Genomic DNA, 19639 nt, shown 5'->3' on the forward strand with positions numbered 1-19639 from the left:
GACACTGAGGTGGGGAGTTAGAGGCTTAGACATAATTGCTGATGAAATTTGCATAACGTGCTTTTCTGAGAGTTTTGAGGCCATTTGGTCTTGGATCTTGATGTCACATACCCTAAAGAATTTTAACAGATTTCAGCTTCACAGTCAGAATCTCTCATGATTTAACAGTTTTAAACATAGTAACTGTAAATGCTAAAAATACAGAAAAGAGAACGATAAACCGAAAAGGCATCAGCCAAATGCACACACACTTGCTTGTGCTCAGTTCTTTCCCCCGCTGAAAGAGTGACTTGCTCTCTCTCTTTGATTTGTCTAGGAGCATTTTCTTCTATAGAAGAGATCCCAGAAAATATTGTACATGATCATGAGAAGAATGGCCTTCCACGCTTGTCCTCCTTCAGCGACTCTGAAATTAAAAAACGGTAAGAGGTGGCTTCCCAGAGCTGTGGGAGGGATTTGGAGTCAGTGGTCTTACAGACAATCAAGGGTACAGTTGAAGTCTACATCTGGAATTGAGGACAACAGGGTTTGTGCTCCAGTACTTGTATTGTGGCACTGTTCTGCTATCCTCACAGATGTTACTGTGACTACCTCCCTACTGGCTTTGAAGGAGAACACCACTGCAATTGGTGATGTAGTTAGGTGAGCCAACCAACTCCCTTTGGACATAGGGCTTCTGCAGTTCAAAGCGTACCTGTTTGTTACGTAGTTGACCTTCAGAGGGGAAGGTTTGGTTGGAACGTCCACCCTGATGCATTGTATAGTAAATCTTACTGCCTACCTGTAAGACTGTCATTACAAGCAGATTTACTTCTTGGGATTGAACTGGATAAGTTTAAAACATCAGTGCTCCTTAGCCTGAGAGTATTGTCCATTCAGCTGAATCACTTTATCTTCCTGTGTGGGTGCTTCTGGTTCTTCTCAGAGCAGAAAAAATACTGATCTGGAGGAGAGCCTTCTAAATTACTTTGGCTAGATTTTTGACTGCATCTGCTCTCGCCTCTATTAGAGCCTATGCCATATATAATCCCTGTAAAGGGTGGCAGCATGGAGAGAAAAGGACATAAGATGACAGCAGACACTTGAAAGCTTGCGCTTGCATGGTTTTTGTGTGTATTGAGCCATTCTGAAGAGTTGGCCCCTTATACACGTGGTGTCAGCTGTCAGTAGAGCTCAGACCAAGGTTGGTTGCATTCAGTGGTACAAGTGTCTGTGAAAATGGGGTCACTTGATTGTGTTGATAGTGTGCAAGAGAAAATACTGTCACCATGAGAACGTGGATTCGTTCTCCCTGACTGTGAACGGCCTGTCTGGGAAGTAACTGTTCACCTGGGGGATAAGCCATAGCTAGTGTATTTGAAGTTGAATGCCATTATGGTTTGGTTTGGGTTGTTGCAGTCAGCCCACCACAGAAGTTGTGCTGGAGATGCATAACATAGGTTTGGTTGAGAATTCTGAAATAAATTATCAGCGAGTTTAGGTGTAGAGAGAGGGATTGTATGGATCTGTTGATCTAGTTTGCTGACCTATAGCCCTGCCTGATTAGGAGCAAGTCAGGAGAACCTGAAGACTGATCCAAGTGCATGCTGAGGCTGGAAAGAGCCCATCCACTTATTTCAGTGAAGATTGGGCTCTAAATCTCCTTTCTCGGTTATTTATTGAAATAAACTTCGTTTTCAATTTACTCCTGCTACAGATAATCTCTGACTACAGAATATTACAGTTCAGCGGTATCACAACGAAATGTGAAAATCTGTTGAAAACTGCTGTCTCATGAAAATAATGTTCTCAGTCATTATTGAAAACATCAAATAAAATACAAGATTTATTATTTTTTTTTACTTCAGTAGTGATTTGTCTAACTACGTGCCAGTGAAAAATGCAGCCCTCTGTATACATTTAGCTGCATCAAGCTGCTTTTTGCATGTCTTTGTGTATTTTGCTTCTTGAGCTTGATCGCATGGCATTAAAAATATGTTTGGCTCGGAGCTTTTAGCATCTTTTCAGCATCTTCTGTCTCCTGTTTATATGGATTACTTAGGTGGATAAACTTAGCTCCTCCAGTTTGAATAAAATGTGAAAACTAGGATGAACTATTTCTACTTGTATACAAAAACTGTTAGAAAAAACAAATTGTATTTCTGGTCGAGTTGATTATAATATTGATAGACTGTGCAAGTGGTGCAAGATTTATGTTGCTGTGTCTGTGGTCAGTGCTTATACACATTTTGTAAGCCTTTGCTAAACACACTTTAAACACTTCCCTAAGCACTTTCCTTAATTATTTAATTTCTTATTTTTTTCCTTCCTCTGTTTAGACTGAATTTATACTTCAAGTTTTTTATTGTTAGAGATCCATTTGAAAGACTTATTTCTGCATTTAAAGACAAGTTTGTGCACAATCCTCGATTTGAACCTTGGTACCGGCATGAAATTGCTCCTGGCATCATTCGTAAATATAGGAAGAATCGCACAGAGACCAAAGGGCTGCAGTTTGAGGATTTTGTGCGCTATCTGGGTGACCCTAACCACCGGTGGCTGGATGTTCAGTTTGGTGACCACATCATTCACTGGGTAACGTATGTGGAACTTTGCGCTCCCTGTGAAATCACGTATAGTGTGATCGGACACCATGAAACCCTGGAGGACGATGCTCCGTATATCTTGAAAGCAGCCGGCATAGACCATCTGGTATCATACCCCACGATTCCACCAGGCATAACAGTGTACAACAAAACAAAAGTAGAGCGGTATTTTTCGGGAATTAGCAAGAGAGACATAAGACGCCTCTACACACGATTTGAAGGCGATTTTAAACTTTTCGGTTATCGGGAGCCAGATTTCTTGCTTAACTGACACCTAGGATAAGCTCTGAAGGAGTGTCTCATGGACTAATCTAAACCTGCGTGAATACCAGCTGCAACACTGACACAGCTGAGAATGACCATTTGTTTTCTAGCTTTTTGATGTTGCTCCATTTTTCAGTGAAATATTTGTCATATGAACAAGTAGGGGCTTACAGTTGTTGTTTACTGACCATGTTTTCAATATGTGACATTGCGATCTGTTAGGAATGAAGTCCCTTATCTAAAATACAGAATTCTACTTCTCCCCTCTTCCCTCCAGGAAAAAAAAAGGGAGAATGAATGGGCTGTGATCTTCTCCTCCCTCTCCCAGACAGAATGGCATTTTTAAAATGTTGTGAAGTATTTATGAAGATGGCAATTTCACTGTAGATTAACTCTGACATGTGGGTGAACTTAATGGTTCGGGCTCATGAGAAATGCATGTAGTCTCCCATGAGCTTTGACAATGAGAGGCCAGTACTGGTCTAAAAATTGATTAAATGCTTGGCAAGTAAAATCATCTAGGTTCTGTCACGTGGCTGCTATAGTAACAATAATGCTGATCTAATTGTGGTTTTGTTTGTCACAAACCAAACTTAATTAGACAGAAACTTTAGAGGTGTTAAAAAAGGGACTGGTTCCAGAGCCCAGTTGTCTTTGTATTTTTGTCAAGTATACTTGCTACTGGTCTGTTGAGCCTCCTAATTTTACTTTTGATTTTCACGATACTATTTAACTCCTGGCTATGTAAGTTATCTGAGAACACCAGGTGCAAGTGGAGCATAGAAGAAATATGAAACTGCTAGGGAAACTTTAAGGAAAATTAACTTAAAATTAAGTATTAATTGTATTTGTGGGAGCACATATAGAAGTCATGACACGCTCTCTAAATATCACACAATTTAACTTGTTTTGTCTTCTAGCAGTTAAGATTAATAAAGAAGTCACAAAAGTGGAATGTCACATAAAAGAGCAGCTAGAGTTAACTTGGATTAACGATCTACCTTTTTCTTATATCCAGCCTTGCTCAATGGTCAGTACCTCAGCGAACAGAAAATTTACCCCCCTCTGAAAAGTCATCTCCCTACTGCTAAAGGAGACAGAATGAATCCCTGATTTTTCCAGTGATTCACTGCCATGGTGTCCCGACTCAAAAATGCCCAACATTTGAGTTACCAATGGGGTGAGTTGGCAACTTGCCAGGAGTTTGAACATCACTTAAATTTGTGTACCTATTTTATGCATTAAAAAAAAAGAAAACCAGACTGAATGGATGCAGCCATCATATCTGCTTGTGCTTGCATTGTGTCTCATAAAGAGCAGTCGTCTTGTTTGAGTTCACCAGCAATAAAAACCAGTGCGCTGCCACCTCATCCCTCAGGCGAGAGAGAAACACCATGTATCTGAAATACAGGAATTTCTCTGTCACGGTGAGCATGTGAACTGTATTTTTAAAATCTTAGATTAGTTTTCAGATCAGCATGATGTTGCTGGCTAGAAATGCTAATGATGGCCAGTGCTATGGAATCTGCTCTTAAATCCAGCCACAGTTTGTTTTTGATAGCTTCCTGTATCAACACAAGAAAGCATCTTGCACTTGTGGAAAAGGAAAGCTGTGCCAAGCTGACATGTACTGCTACCCACAGAAAGGAAGCCCTGTTGTAGCTGGAAATGATTTCAGAAAGAGCTCAACAGACTAATTGAAATAAGGGAGAATCATTAACTGGGCATCGTTAGCAAGAGAATAGTCCAGGGTGGCAAAGCTGGAAGGTGGCATTTTTTTCAATTTTTTTTAAAAAACAGTTACAGTGCCCTAACTTGTTAGTTCTTAACCAATGATAAAAAGATGTTAACAGCTCCAGGTTTTTCTGTGGTTTTCTTAATATGGGAACTTAGCAAGATGTACCGTTAAACACATTTTGGAGCTAATGACCTGATTGATTACCTCTCTGCCGTTTTACAATGTAACAGTGAATAATGTATAGTAAATTCAGGCCTTAAAGTTTAATTCTAATAAAGTAGAATTGTTTTCCTCTGAAAGCATAAGCTACTGATCACGCAGAATGCCAATGTATGTTTTTCTTTTTCTTGCTAAATTACTTAATGTGTTGATTGCTTAAAAATTGCCAGGTGGAAATTGCTACGTAAATATTAAGTAATGTTTTTTTCTAATAGCTTTCTCTGCATTGAGTTCTCTCGGGCATCTGACAGCAAATGTGAACAGAGCTATGGACTGACACAGGCAGAGGTGTGTACTGCTCTCCCAGCCCCATGCTCCCACACTTTTCAGGCTGGGGCTGGAACACACGTTATCATTTCGTCAATTCAAACACGAAGTTTCTCCTTTCAGTGATATCCTCCTGAGCTATATTTTCTTTCTGGAAGTGTGGGTTTTTTTCCTCATGTGGCTGAAGTAATGATGGTGTGATTTTGGTGTGACTTGCAGAATACGTGGATACCCTTGGCGAGGTATGGTAGGGTTCTCCTTATGTCCGTCCAGTGCAGGTAGGGTGGCCAGAGCATACTGTGTCGGGGAGGAGGCTCCTGCCATGCTAGTTATGATTAATTAAATGCTTGTGTTTTGTTTTAGCATAATTGTACTCTATACAAGGCTTTTGCAAATTTAGTCCCGGTGGCATGCACAAGTGTCATTTGGCTGTTTGGATGTCACTTCCCTACCACTTTCAAACTGCAGGTGATAGTTATGTTTTGGGAACTGCTGGCCCAGATTGTTACTTCTCATTTCTCATTGTTGTTACAGCTTCAGAAAACAAACTCTCCTCCCTGCTTTGTGCATCTCTCGCTCTCTTTGTTCTCTCCTCAGCAGCTTTTGAATTCTGTAGCCCGTTTTAACCACATTTTACAGAGGAAAGGCAAGCTCGTAGGGATAGTGAGTTGTAGTAATCTCCTTGAAAATGGGAGCGAAAACATTCTTTGTATATCAGAGAGTCCATGCTGTATTTTAGCTTTAGGGAAGGTACAGAGAGGAAACCAAGTTTTACAGTTTCTGCTCATCTTGGAGCTCCTTGTTTTTTATGGACTCCCTTCCCTAGTGCTCCAAGTCTGTCCTCTGATCTCTGCTAACAAAGACAAAAATCATGAATTAAAATGTTTTCAATGGCTCTGTTATCTTCACATTCCTTATAAAATTAAGGATACTTCTAGGCATCAGTTGAGTGGGGTTTTTGAGGTCTTGGGTTTTGGTTTTTTTTTTTTTTCTCCTTGTGGTGAAAATGGATCCAGAATTCACTTGCTTGTGAACCAGTTTTAAGGGCAATGCCTGTCCCCTTTTAACTTCAGCACGCAGTGCATTATCACTGGTGTGCTTTCTGATCACGTGCCATGAAGATGTTTTTCTGCAGTTAAAAATATGTATGCAGTTTTTTATTTTGGGAACTGTTCCTTCAAAGAAGTAGCAATTCAAAAATGTCCTGAAAATACGTATTTTTCACTGGTAATTATGTTGTTTTCCTGTTCGTGCTCAGATGCTGCCCTGTTTGTACTGGGGGTAACAGCCCCCTGCTGCTACTGCTTGTCTCGGTCCTCAGATCAAGGAAGCTATCAGACAGCTCTGGCTTTGGTATAACATTACTTTTTTCTTGAGGTGTTAATAACTTTGTTGGCTGGGAAAGCCACCTTTGATCTCATCTGTGCTCCAGAAAGTTTGCTGAGAAAAAGAGTGATTATATAGGGATCGCTTAAGCTTATTTTCTCAGATGAAAAAGGATGTCTCGTCAGCGTATCTGCCTGTATCTGATATCCCTTAATTGACAGAGGGAGGATGAATGATCTTTCTGCTTAATGGCCTTATCGTGATTTACACTAAGCCCCTTATGGCAATGTGAAGGGACCTGGGAGGAGGCGTAAATTTCAACTTACGTGCTTATTTTAAATGTGAGGGTGTAAAGGAAACTTGACACAGGAGTTGGGCCCTGAAGATTTATCGTGGCTAATTGCTTGTTGCCTGTCATCTGCAGAGGCTGGTGCAGTTTCTTTGTGGCCCGTGCTTGAGAAGATTTATGCAAGGTAGAAAGAGGCTGGTGGGTGGCGGAAAATCCCCTTGCAGCCTCAGTTAGCTGTGCGCGTTCCGGGGCCCCTGCCGTGGGGAAGGTTTTAGAAGGAAATGATCCTATTAGCAGCAAAGCCTGCAGTGCTCGGGGCTGGCGAGCGCAGAGTGCCTCCCTCCTGGAGGAGGAGTGAGTTCAGCTCGCGCTGATGTGTGCAGCTGGCTTTGGTGCTGCCTTGTATAAGTCTCTATTTTTGTGCTTTTAATGCAATTGTGTGCAGCTGAGCTGTCGCCTTGCTTTCCTGCATGTGGCAGTAGCCTGAGGTGTCTCATTTTGTCACCACCAGAGCAGCTTTGAAAGTCCTGCAGCCTGGCTTGCTACGCAGTAGGCGACGTTTCCCTTGTGAAATGAGCAGCATTAGGCCTGCAGCCGTGCAGCTGGTGGCAACAGGCTGGTATAAGCACAGAAATGGTGCTATTTGGGGCAAGCTACTATAAAATCATCATTTTTCCTGTGTAATCCAGGCAGGAGTGAAAGGGGGAAAAAAGGTGTGTGTTTTGCTTTAAGTCGTAAAAAGGAATTGCACTGGTAGAAATTCCAGACTGATAAACCCAGGCAAGGCAATGTCAGGGAGAGCAACGCTGCGAAAAGCCATGGGCAGTCACTGTAAAGCCACCAGAGATGCTGGACTCCGTGTTGAAGTTGCTGAAGCTTTATGGGAGGTGTTAGAGGAGCGAGCGTGCTCCCCCGTATGGTGTATGTGCGTGCCAGAGGAGCAGCTGCCGATGGGAGAGCGTGCACATGGCAGGCTGAAAGCATGAAGCATCTGCTGCGGGTGTCTGTTTGGAATCACAGAAAGGAAAAAAAACAAAACAAAACTGGAAAGGAAGTAATGAAAAAATAATCCTGAAGGTTGTACACCTGAAAATGCAGCACCCACCCTAACTGCCAGAATACATTGACCGCCCTGGATGTGTATGGGTTACTTCTGAGCGGTTTGTGGGACAAAAGCAAATCTGCAAATAGGAGGGTAAACATGGATCACAGGGCGTCTGTACATGCTCTGGAAAGCAGTTTAATACTGAGAACCTAGCCAAGGCTCTCAGTCATGCCTAAGTAAATGGATCTCATCTAGGAAAAATGTATAGCTATGCTGGAAGCAGACAAGGAGAAGAAAAAGCTCTTGTGGAATAGCTAGCTCTTTCAACAGCTGCGTGTTATGCACCTACTGTGATTTAAGAAGTAGGACCATTTAGTCTTGTACGTCTTTTTTTCCTCCTGCTTTAATCACTTCTCTTTCCCATGTCCTGAGAGGCCTTTGGATGATAACACCTCAGTATGACCCATCTTCCCTTTCTTGTCAGAAGGGCAGAAGAGGCTGTAGAAAATACAAATGTTCTCCATAATTTTGAGAAACACAAAGAGAAAGTTCAGGGAGTTGTTATCAGTCATGAATGACTTGTGGTGACTGTGAAACATCAAGATTGCATGAGCTACTTCCTAGATGTTTCATGACTTGGTCAGGAAAAATTCACTTATGGAAAAATTAGCGCTGTTCTGTTCTCTATTTGGCATCTTTGTTCTTAATGTTTTGAATGGCTTCCAGTAAGGTTTTACAGCAAGCACAATTTGAAATCTGCCATACCGCAAAGCTTCACTTTGGATCCACCTATTTTACTCTCAGTCTACTTCAAGCATTTTGTAGAGTAAGGAGTCGACTCTTTTCACTTTCTCAGTTTCCTTGGTTCTTGGCTGTTCTTCGCAACGCTGTGCCATTTGTACTTGTGAAAAGGCAGCAAGCAAGAAGACTCAGCAAAGACACTGGAGAGAGGACGACTCCAAAGTGGACCTTCATTGGTACGCATCTATCCGCTTCACAAGCTTCTTTCATCTGCTAGCATCTGGTTTCCTTTCATTCTTTCCAGACTAGCTCTCTGCTGTAAAACCCATCGTGGGATGTATTTATGATTAGAATTACGGACTTAGAAATCCATGAGAGGAAAGGGATCGGGGACAGAGTTGCAGCAAGAAAGAAAGAAGCAGCAGAGGAAGGGGCTTCCACCCCCCCTTTCAAAGTTCCACACCGTTCATTTTGTATACTCGTTTGGCTGCTTTTAGGACTTAGGTTCTTGGCCTTTTGGCTAAGGTGAAGTGTAGTGTGTAGCGTGGGTGGGCTTCCTGTTGGTGTCTCGGTCACATACATGTACGCGCTTGCTGTTCTCTGGTGTCACCAGGACGGGTTCTCGTAGGCTAGACCTTTGTCCCATCAAGCATTACAGGACTGCATAACAAAGATGGAGCAAAGGGGTTATTTCCTTGCTTTCTCAGCAGTGGCAGTGTGTTGCTTTACTCCTCTTGACTACTAGACAGTATAAACATAATTTCATTTTTCTGGAAGCTAAGCATTGATAACAGCAGTTTTAATCAGGTTTTAATCTCAGCACACTGTTTAAGTACACCTTTGTGTGAGAGCAAGGTACTGCTGTAAATTGTAATTGCTTTTTGTGGGTTTAGGATTGACTTAATAGGTTGTTGGAAATGCCACTCTGATGGAAAACAACTTGTGTGCATAACTGCTATCTCCGTGTAAGGGTGTATTGTGTGGTTGTTTGCCAGTCAGCAAAAAATCACTTCATTAGATAGTGATACTTTTTTATTGTAATCTGCTTACTGATGGATTTGGGGCTTGAAGTACAGCACGGTAGATTTGCTTTGTGCGCGCCTCTCCTGTACTGAAGTAGTATTGGCAGTTTTCCTACTTCCATTATTTTGGGGCCTCTTTTCTGAAGCTTCTAGTTGGAACTGATTCAGGTTTAAATGCTTTGCATTGGAAAGTATGTAATTGGGCTGTAGGCAGGCCAGAAGGACAGTGTGAAGAACTATAAGCCAGCGGTGTAATGTGGCTGTGAGAAAGCTACCACCTGATTCTGCGTGCATCCAGCTAAATATTTCCAATAATAGCCAATAAATATGAGTATGGTGAGTAAGGCTGTGGCCTCACCTTGACCCCGTTTCTAGTTCTCATCAGCTGTGATCGGGGGGATCTTGCAGAGTTGGGCTGCTGGCGTTTGAGTGGACCAGGCAGCGAGCAGAATTTGTTTAGCCTAAGAAAGAAGGGGTGTAATTGCTGTTTAAACCTGTACTGGGGAAAATGAGGGAGTGGGAGAAGCTCACACCCAGAGAAGGAGGGGAGCCAGAAGACGATGGAGTCACAAAGACAAACCCGTCTGAGTTGGCCAGTTGCCAGCTGAGCTGGAAACTGGGAGGAGGTTTTGTACCTGGAGGCTCTGTCGTCATTTTGGTGTATATAAAGGAAGCAAAATAATACTAGGCTGCTATGCCACTGTCTGTTAAAGCAGCAGAGGCCTTGACTTCATGTCCCAGCTGATCCTTCAGGTCCCATCATCTCCTCTCAGACCAGTGAGCCGTGGCCGCGAGCACGGCAGAGCAGGGCTGGTGTGCAAGTGCTGGGTGATCCGACTGGAGAAGGATCAGCAGAGGCAGGTGGGGCCAATTTCACATGGCCATGTACATCCAGCCCAGTCTTGTATGCCAAGAGGTGGGCTGTACCCGGGGAGCTGTTGCCATCTCCTGCCTCCTTATCTGCTTTAGCACACATTAATCATATTTGGAGATGATGGAAGAAATGCCAACTTTTGTAAGGAGGCAGGACTGTGGACCTAATTCCCTGACTTTGTATCTTTAGTGGAAAGCTTACGGTGCTTCCCCCTGTCCACGTTTGAGTTGGATGTCTGGGATGAACAGAAGTGACTTGGGTAGGAAACTAAGAGGAAAGGTAAAGAGTGTCATGGAGTAACTTCTTCATTTAAAGTTTTGGGGCTCCTTGGCCCCGCTCCCTTCCTAATCCAAGGGGGAGAGAGGTCGGGCAGCACGCTGAAACCAGACTTCTGCTCCAAATCCAGATACCCAATCTCTAACTGGCCAGGCTGACTCCACTGTCAGCGTGGCACAGTGCATGCAGACGTCTGCACGGTGTCATTGCTCGGGAGGACCTCTACAAGGCATCGCCGCTGCAGGCTCTGCGGTCCTGCTCAAACAGGTGTCGCCTCCTGAAAATGAATCATGAAGCTTCAGTCCACCTCTTCTTCCCCATCCCTGAAGAGGAGAATAATGAGCATTTTCTGCAGAGGGGAACTGCCATCATCAGGCATGAATAAGCAGTCGCTGGGGGGACCATATACCAAACAGGCCTTATTGATGACTGCGCCCTGCAAACAAAACTTCTCCTATGAGGCTGGGAGCATTGAAGATATTTGTAATGTGTTTAGAGAAGGTGAAAAGCTCCTGTGGGAGACAGAGCAGGAATAAAATATTAATGGCTCTACTATCAGCAAATACCTTTAAAAGGCAGTTGTAACCTCTGGGTTCAATCATGCAGAGTGGGCTTAGCACGTAGGCTGCCAGTGCTTGTGGCTAATGCAGGTTACGCTGAATACTGCCAGGAGCTTAATTTGATGCATTATTTTAGTTTTGCCCTGGCACACAAACAATCAGAGCTGTATGCGTTTGCAATCGGTGCGGCAACCTAATGCTCTGGACTGCGAGCGATACTTTCATTAGCCACCTGAAACTTGTAACAGGTAGTTGAGGGCTTTCTTTGTAATGTATTGTTCCAAAACATATTGACTGTGCTGGGCACTTTACTTGAGCTAAAGGCACAGAAAGATTTAGTGTATTCTCTGCGCTACCTGAGAGGGCAGGCATGGGTGAGAGTCAGGGAACCTGGGGTTTCGTGAGGTTACTTGAGGTTTGCTTTCGTTAACACCTGTGTTACTTGAGGTGAGTTCTGCAAGTGTGGCCGAATCCTAGAGCACCTCATTTTCAATTTGGAGGAGCTTACAAGCGGTTTAGGGCATTTGGCTGAGGCAGTTTCTTTTACAGGATGTAGAGCTGATAGTGCCCACTGCAACTAGGTTTCCTAAATGGTTTATTTATAAATCTCTGGCTTTGATTACTTCTAATTTTGCTGATTGTTTCTAAGAACGAAGACCGTTATGCCATTTCTGGGAATACCCTTTAGGGAAAATAACTTAGGTTGTGTTGGACCCTTGATGGGAAAAAAAATCTTGGTGTGCTATGCTGTTCTCGTGCAAGGGGTGAAGGACTTAACACTCAGCGAGAAGGTGAAATCACTGGTGTTTGAAACATGCCTTTTGCTGTTTGTGTGATAAAACCACTGGGGGTATGACAAATCTTTGAAGAATTCAGGCCACATAAACTGGGAAAAGCCCTAGAGCTTGGTGGCTAAATTCTTCAAGAGGGTATGACCTGTCCCAGCCTGCAAATGGCAAAGAGAGCTGTCCCATCAATCACTGCTCCTCACTGCAACAGCCTGCTGCAGCCTCGGGTGCTAGACCCGAGCAGTGAGCCATTGGGGAGCAGAGGGGCGAGGATAACTGGGGGGGAATCTGGACTACAGGCATGGATTAGGAGACTGAGCACTTCAGGGATGCTTGGGAGAGAAGAGTAATAGAACCAAGATCCAACAAGGTGGGAGGTGGAAGAGAATCAAGGGATTGACAGAGCAAGACGACTTGCACTAAGAACCTGTGAAGGACACTGGGACTGATGGGATTTGCTTTGCTTTTTGCCTTTTTTTTTATTTTTTTTTTATTTTTTTTGCCTATGTCTAGAAATTTACATTCAGGAAGTGCCAAGTTTGCAACAGCTGGTACCAAAGGCTGGGAAATGCTAAAATTAGGGCCTTCCCCCTGCCCTTCTCACCCACGCTTCGTAGCATATGAGTTATTCTTGTTACGTTGTCACATACTATTTTTTCACAGAATTCATGTCTCATTCATTGCACTCAGAGATGGGTGCCCCTGCCTTGAGCAATGTCTTGAAGACGAGTAAGATGCCGGGGGTTATGTTTTGTTATCTCTTGCAGAAGATAGAACGGTGGGTACTGAGAGAGGGGAGGACTGCATGAAGAAAAAAGATAATCTTAGAATGTCAGCAGCTGCCACAAAAGTTTTGCATGATGCTCATTACGTCATCTAACCCTGACTTCTCACAAGTGGTCACTGGTGACAGGTTCCTTATTCTCTGACTGCAAGCCTTGGGGTATGACTTGCACAAGCCCTGTTTGTTCACAGCTGCAACTGAAGTCAGTCAAGGCTGTAGTCTGAATACGATATTAAATCAGCTTTTAGGTGCCTCATCTGACACTCCAAAATGGGTGGGTATTTTTTCCTTAGGCTTTCTGTACACCAGATCTCCACTTATAGGCCAGGTTAATACATGTTCCTTCACCTCACAGGCATTTTGGGAAGATAATTGCTGGCTGAAAAACACTACGGGAATTGAATGTTTCATAGAATCATAGAATGCTTTGGGTAGGAAGGGACCTTTAGAGGACCCAGTCCAACCCCCCTGCAGTGAGCAGGTTGCTCAGAGCCCCATCCAGCCTGGCCTTGAATGTTTCCAGGGATGGGGCCTCCACCACCGCTCCAGGCAACCCGTGCCAGTGTTTCACCACCCTCATTGTAAAAAATTTCTTCCCTATATCTAGTCTGAATCTACCCTGTTTTGGTTTAAAACCATTACCCCTTGCCCTGTCACAGCTGTCTCTACTAAAAATTCTGTCCCCATCTTTCCTATAGGCCCCCTTTAGGTACTGAAAGGCCGCAATCAGGTCTCCCCGCAGCCTTCTCTTCTCCAGGCTGAACAAGCCCAACTCCCTCAGCCTGGCCTCATAGGAGAGGTGCTCCAGCCCTCGGATCATTTTTGTGGCCCTCCTCTGGACCCGCTCCAACAGTTCCATGTCCTTCTTGTGCTGAGGGCTCCAGAGCTGGACGCAGTACTCAAAAATGTGTTCTTGGATGCATAGAAAAAATTTTTTTTTTTTTTTCTCAGTTGTGCAATGGGCAGTGTCATATAAATATGACCTGAAGGACAAAACAAAGCATGGAAAAGCTGCCCAGCCATGGAGGAGGAAAGCCTGGCATAACACATAGATGTGAGGGGACAAGTTCAGGAGCGGAGACTAGCAGGCACCTTACCCTAGAGGCCGGGGCGGCTGGTACGCATGCTGGCCATGTGGCTATGAAATAACAGGCTGTCCAGTGCAAGTTGCAGCGTGGGTCAGGAGCCTGCCTTTGAAATGAAGCTCGGGGCTGACCCATCCCTTTGATTCTGTGGGTCACCTGCCTTCCTGCCGGGCTCCCGAGCTGAACCTGAGCGCCTGATGTGCCCTCCCCTGAGCGGGGCCAGGCTACAGCCAGCCTGAAGGGAAACCCCTCGAGTGTGGATGTAGCTTGCACAGTGCCCTTGACTCCGCGGATCGGCTCCTGTTGGGCCCCATTGCTTGCCGGCATGAATAAAGCCCTAGGATCTCTCTTTGTAAATTCACACCTATTGAGACCACTCCGACTTTAATGCTACTGGAGTTTTGACCATGACTTTGCAACCTTGACGTTCAAGGTTGGGTTTGGGGAGAAGAGGGTTGGTATGGATTAGGCTGTACACAAATGGGCTCGGTACGTTTCTTAAGGGACGGTCACACTCGTTTGCTTATGGTGAATATGCGAGGAGCATGCATCAGAATAAAAGCCACATCACAGAAATCCATTCACCTCGACCTTAATTCCAGGAAGAGTTTATCTGTGTGATTCTTTTCCGTTCTGATACGTGTATTAATACACTGCACAAGGCTTCATATACTGCACATAGTTTTCTTACTAATGCTTGGGGCTGGAGGATGTTCGTGTAGAGGGTGATGTGAGAGCAAGGCTGCTGCCAATCATCTGTAGAAAATCATGGAGACCTCCCTGATGATGGGAAAAAGGCTAACACTAATGAATGAGGATCTAGGGAGCACCAAGGCAGTCAGCATCCTCCCCGCCCCTTGAGCAGCAAGGATTGCACAGCATATGCCCTGGGAATCCATTTTCAGGCTCATGAGTGGCCATCGGGATTGGTCAGCGTGGCTTCTCCAGAGGCACATGACACCTGGGCAGCCTGGCTGCCTTCTCTCTGGAGACAGGGGGACAGCAGTGGATATTCTTTATCTTGTCTCTAAAATTACTTTTGATGTGGTCCCCCATGCGACTCTCATTTGAAAGCTGAGGAGACACAGGCTGGATGAAGGAACTGGAAGATGGATTGGAAGTTGGCTGAACTGCTGGATTCAAGGGTAAGTAATCAATGGCTCAATGTTCAGGTGGTACGGCATAGCAAATGAAGCGTCCCCAGGTCAGTATGAGAGGTCAGTATTGTTTGAAATGTTCATCACTGCTCTCAGATGGTGAGCCAGGAGTGCACCTTCAGCCATTTTGTAAATGACATTGGATTGCCTGTTGGGCAGGGAAAGGTTTGCTGTGCTGGATGGTAGAGCAGCATTGGAAAACCTGAGGGCTGGGCCAGCAGAAATTTCATGAAGCTTAACAAGAAGTGGAGGGTTCAGCAACTGGGGCAGAACAATCCTGGGCATCAGCAGAGGGTAGGGACCAATTTGCTGGGGAGCACATAGTGTGTAAACTTACCTCCTATGCCTTTTATATATGGTATGTTCCTCAGCTGTATAGGCTATGTTCAACTACCTAATGAGTGGCTGGCTATAGAAGAGGTGGAATATTCTTGGAGCTGCAGGGATGACAGACAGTGGTCACAAGGTTTGGCAAACTCTGGTTATAAGAAAAGAGGCTCTTCACAGCATGGATGGGTCAGGGCTGGAACAGGTGCCCAGGGCAGCTGAGGAATCAGGAATCACCATCCTTGGAGGTGTGTGAAGCTCAGCTGTACCCAGCAACCTTCTCAACTGAGTGCCTTCATCTGAGTTTGGCCCTGTGTTGAGCAGGTTTTGGTATAGATGATCTCCAGAGATCCTTTCCAACCCGCATTTTTCTATTATGGTCTGGTTTTCCTCAACTTACTCCTTACCTCTATCTTTCTGTCCTTTTTTCTCTTGAAAACAGAAGTTATACGGAGTAGGAGGAGCCTATGGAATATGCCTGTTGTAGTTCCATGAAGTGACCCATGGAGAAGGTGAAATGCTGGCCAAATGCTATTCACTGCCAGTGGGCTAGAAAGGGACACTTAGGTGATCCTGTCTGCTGCTAGCCTTTTCTCTCCACCTGATTAACCGTCCAACTCCAACTGATTAACCTCTCTCCAACCCCCTTGGCACGCAAGCAAGGCCCTTTGTAGAATTCCTTGCGCTCAAAATCCCCTCTTTGAGAGACAAACAAAGCAATGCTTGCTTGGCTGTACTCTTGACCTCCTTACCTTGTTTTCCACCAGCACCTTCGTACCCAGGCAATGTGATCTGCCGCTCACACGCTGTTTTCCGAGTAACATATGCTGGGTGTGACGTGCTGAGCAAGACACAAACAGCAATTTCACTTGTCAGGAAGTTTCTCTGGGCAGCTCACGCTGTTGACTCACTGGCAGGTTTTTCACCTGGAGCACTGCTGCTGTGGACCCAGTTTTACTGGGAGACGGTACCTCTGGCACACCTGAATGACGCTGTGCGTGTCCTGTGCCTTTCAGAGATACACAATACGTGTTCAATGGCTGCTGCGCATTGCCTGGATTGAAGCTTGACACCCACGTAGCAACTGGGGTGTTCAGCGTGTGGTGGGAACGCACACCACTCTGTTAATAATGCTTTTACAGCAGTAGAAACCATAAGGTATTTGTGTGAAGGTAATGAAATGTGCATGGAGAAAATCCTTGTAAGTGGGTAATGGTTAGCTTCCATCACTATTGCTTATTTGTCCTACCATGGGGTTTTTTGGTCGTTTTATAGGTTGGGAGGGGGGCCAGGGTCAGACTCTGGAAACAAAGAGAATATTTTTTGTTAATTAAGAAAAATTATGTTTGAGTTCTAAATTAAATCAGAATACCCTTAAGCTGCCCTGCTGTGAATGCTTTTATGCAGATCTTCTGGCAGCGAGTCAAGCGTTGTCACCACTCCTGTGCCTAGCATTTGTTATTTAGGCATGTACTCGGGGATTTCTGGTGAAGACAGAGCAATATTAATGCCGCTGTGCAGGCCCTGAGTGAAACTTCGCCCAAACATGGGCACACAACTCCAAGAGAGACTTTTCAACCAGAACAAGCGCAGAGGGGCTAGAAAGAAGCTGGCTCCTAGAGTGGTTTATAGGTTGTGCAGAGACTCCATCTATTCTGATTTTCTGCACATAATCATCTCTTCCGACTTTCTGCATCACACAGCCATTAAACAATACTGAATTGGCTCTATTTTGACCATGGGTGCACGTTTAGGAAAGGGGAGGAGGAAGGAATCTGACCTGAATTTACAAAGGCCAAGTAATGGGGAAGTCATCACAGCCCTTAGTAAATCATCTTAGTTTTAATTACCTTTACAGGTAATTACCTTCCATTATCATTACAGTTAAATGTTTATTATTTATTTCTAGTCTAAACTTTCTTCAAGCTTCATCCGTTGAAACTTTGGATGCTTCTGTTCGCTACAGCCAGGAGATTAGATGCGATGTCTGGTCTGGCGCAGATGCCGGTGGAGGATCCTGCACCTTACCATAACAATCATTAGAGGTGGGAAGAACTGGGATTGACTTATAGCCAGTGGGGTTTCTGCCTTTCCTAATATTCTCATGTATGTCACCGCTCCTGTTAACCGTCCATGGAATAAGGCTCCGTTCCTGGCATGCACTGCAAAAGCACTGTCAGCTTTTCAATCTCTCTGGCTTCGTATGTCAGCCCCATGATTTGTGGGCTCAAGAGAAATGGAAAGGGATAAATGTAAAAAAATTGCACTGCTTTGTTTCTCAATCTCTGTTTCCAGAAATTTGCTTTAAGAATCAAATCAGGCTGACCAAGCCTGAAAGAAGAGAGAGAGGTATTAAGAGTTCTTTTATTCCCTTGTGGTGTAAATCTAAACCCCTGGCATGGTATCCAGAAGACCTTTAATTTTGCAGCTGTGTAGCAGCAGTCTGTATCTTTCTGTAAATCACTCGCATCTATTCACACTTTGTTTGTTCTCTCTGACCTGACAAACCAGCAATGCGAGGATTAGGTTTCCAGACACTGGGAGTCTTTTACTTAGTGACCAGTTTGAATTTCAGTCTGAAGTGAGCCAATTGACTGCCTATGTGAGATATAGCACACCTTGGAACTAATTAGTCTTGAACGTAGTCGTAAGTCATCAATGACGCCTGCCTGTGCTACTCTGCCTCGTTAGCTGGCGTTGAATCCGTGGTACATGAAATCTGCTGACTCTATTGAAGGGTTGGGTTTGCCGCCCCACCTGGAAAAATAAGGAAGTTGAAAGATGCTGTCTAAATAATGTTTATAGAGGACCTGAGCCAAGCAGTCTGGGGAGAAGAGACTGCTGGAAGAGATGAGAGTGGCATAGAGTCTGCTGATTACTAGTTTAATAAAACCAGAAAATAGATGTGTGCAGGGACAGTAAAGGTAGACTATATATCAAGCTTGAGAGTAGGCTGGAAAAGGGCTTATTCATGTGGTAACATGTAAACTAAGGGTCGGCTTTAGCGGTCAGCTGTCGCTATTCCATATCAGGGTTTTATAGGGATGGCCATTTAAAATGCATCTCCCTATAGCTCTTAAAAGTAAGTATGATGTGTTTCTGTGACTGAGAAACTACAGAATTTTTACTCATGTGGTGGTTGCATGAGTAGAAGGATGAGCTTTATGTATGGGCTTCACACACACTTGAAAGCCACACCTGGCTCTGCAAGGCCCTGCTAGCTGTTCAGAGCAAATTTCACCAGAAACCTTCATGGCTTTAAGAGATCTCATTCTAAAGATCTTGACAGAAAAGATTCTTAACGTGTTTTTAGTCATCCTAATCACTGCTGCATTCATTAAAAAGACACTGAATCAAAATGCCTACAAACTCCTTACCCCTATTTTTGTACTCTTTCCATTTCCGAAAGGTTTGCTGGTAAGCTAGCCAACACATGGCAGTTGGAATTAATCACAGAAGTGGTTGTCCCTTCTCGTCTTGCTTCCTTCCAAAACATTAGTTTGAACTGGGGAGATGGTGCCTATTACACTGGCACCCACTTTCCAGTGCTGCTCTTCAGCTCCCTGACAGAGTGATTCACAAAATATCCATCCATTTGCTTATGACAGAGGCGATACCTACATTTTGCTTGAGCCGTCCTTTTGATAGGCAGAGTTGGTTTCGGATATTTCACTAAAGGGACCGATCTAATCCTTTGAAGTTACTATTGCCTTCCTTAAAACCTGGATCAATCTTAAAACTGATCAGTTCTTGGCTGGATAAAACCCAATGAACCCTCTCTGGGCAACCCATGCCAGTGTTTCACCACCCTCATTGTAAAGAATTTCTTCCTTATATCCAGTCTAAACCTACTCTGTTTTGGTTTAAAACCATTACCCCTTGTCCTGTCACAGCAGGCCTTGCTAAAAATTCTGTCCCCATCTTTCCTATAGGCCCCCTTTAGGTACTGAAAGGCCGCAAGCAGGTCTCCCCGCAGCCTTCTCTTCTCCAGGCTGAACAACCCCAACTCCCTCAGCCTGTCCTCATAGGGAGAGATGCTCCAGCCCTTGGATAATTTCTGTGGCCTCCTCTGGACCTGCTCCAACAGGTCCATGTCCTTCCTGTACTGCGGGCTCCAGAGCTGGACGCAGGGCTCCAGGTGAGGTCTCACCAGAGCAGAGCAGAGGGGCAGAATCACCTCCCTCGACCTGCTGGCCACGCTTCTCTTGATGCAGCCCAGCGTACGGTTGGCCTTCTGGGCTGCCAGCGCACATTGCTGGCTCATGTCCAGCTTTTCATCCACCAGTACCCCC

General features: G+C 44.6%; 1 protein-coding gene across 1 annotated transcript in view; it reads left to right on the forward strand.

Annotated features, from left to right (window-relative positions):
• Positions 1-4763, forward strand: part of CHST10 (carbohydrate sulfotransferase 10) — a 13457-nt gene extending 8694 nt beyond the window's left edge. Inside the window, exons 4-5 of the mRNA XM_009638948.2 lie at positions 317-422; positions 2319-4763. Coding sequence (XP_009637243.2) covers positions 317-422; positions 2319-2856 — 644 coding nt within the window. The 3' untranslated portion in view covers positions 2857-4763. The remainder of the gene's footprint in view (positions 1-316; positions 423-2318) is intronic.
• The last annotated feature ends 14876 nt before the right edge of the window (positions 4764-19639 follow it).

Source organism: Egretta garzetta, unplaced genomic scaffold (assembly GCF_000687185.1).
Source record: "Egretta garzetta isolate BGI_Z169 unplaced genomic scaffold, ASM68718v1 scaffold5, whole genome shotgun sequence".
Lineage (NCBI taxonomy): Eukaryota > Metazoa > Chordata > Aves > Pelecaniformes > Ardeidae > Egretta > Egretta garzetta.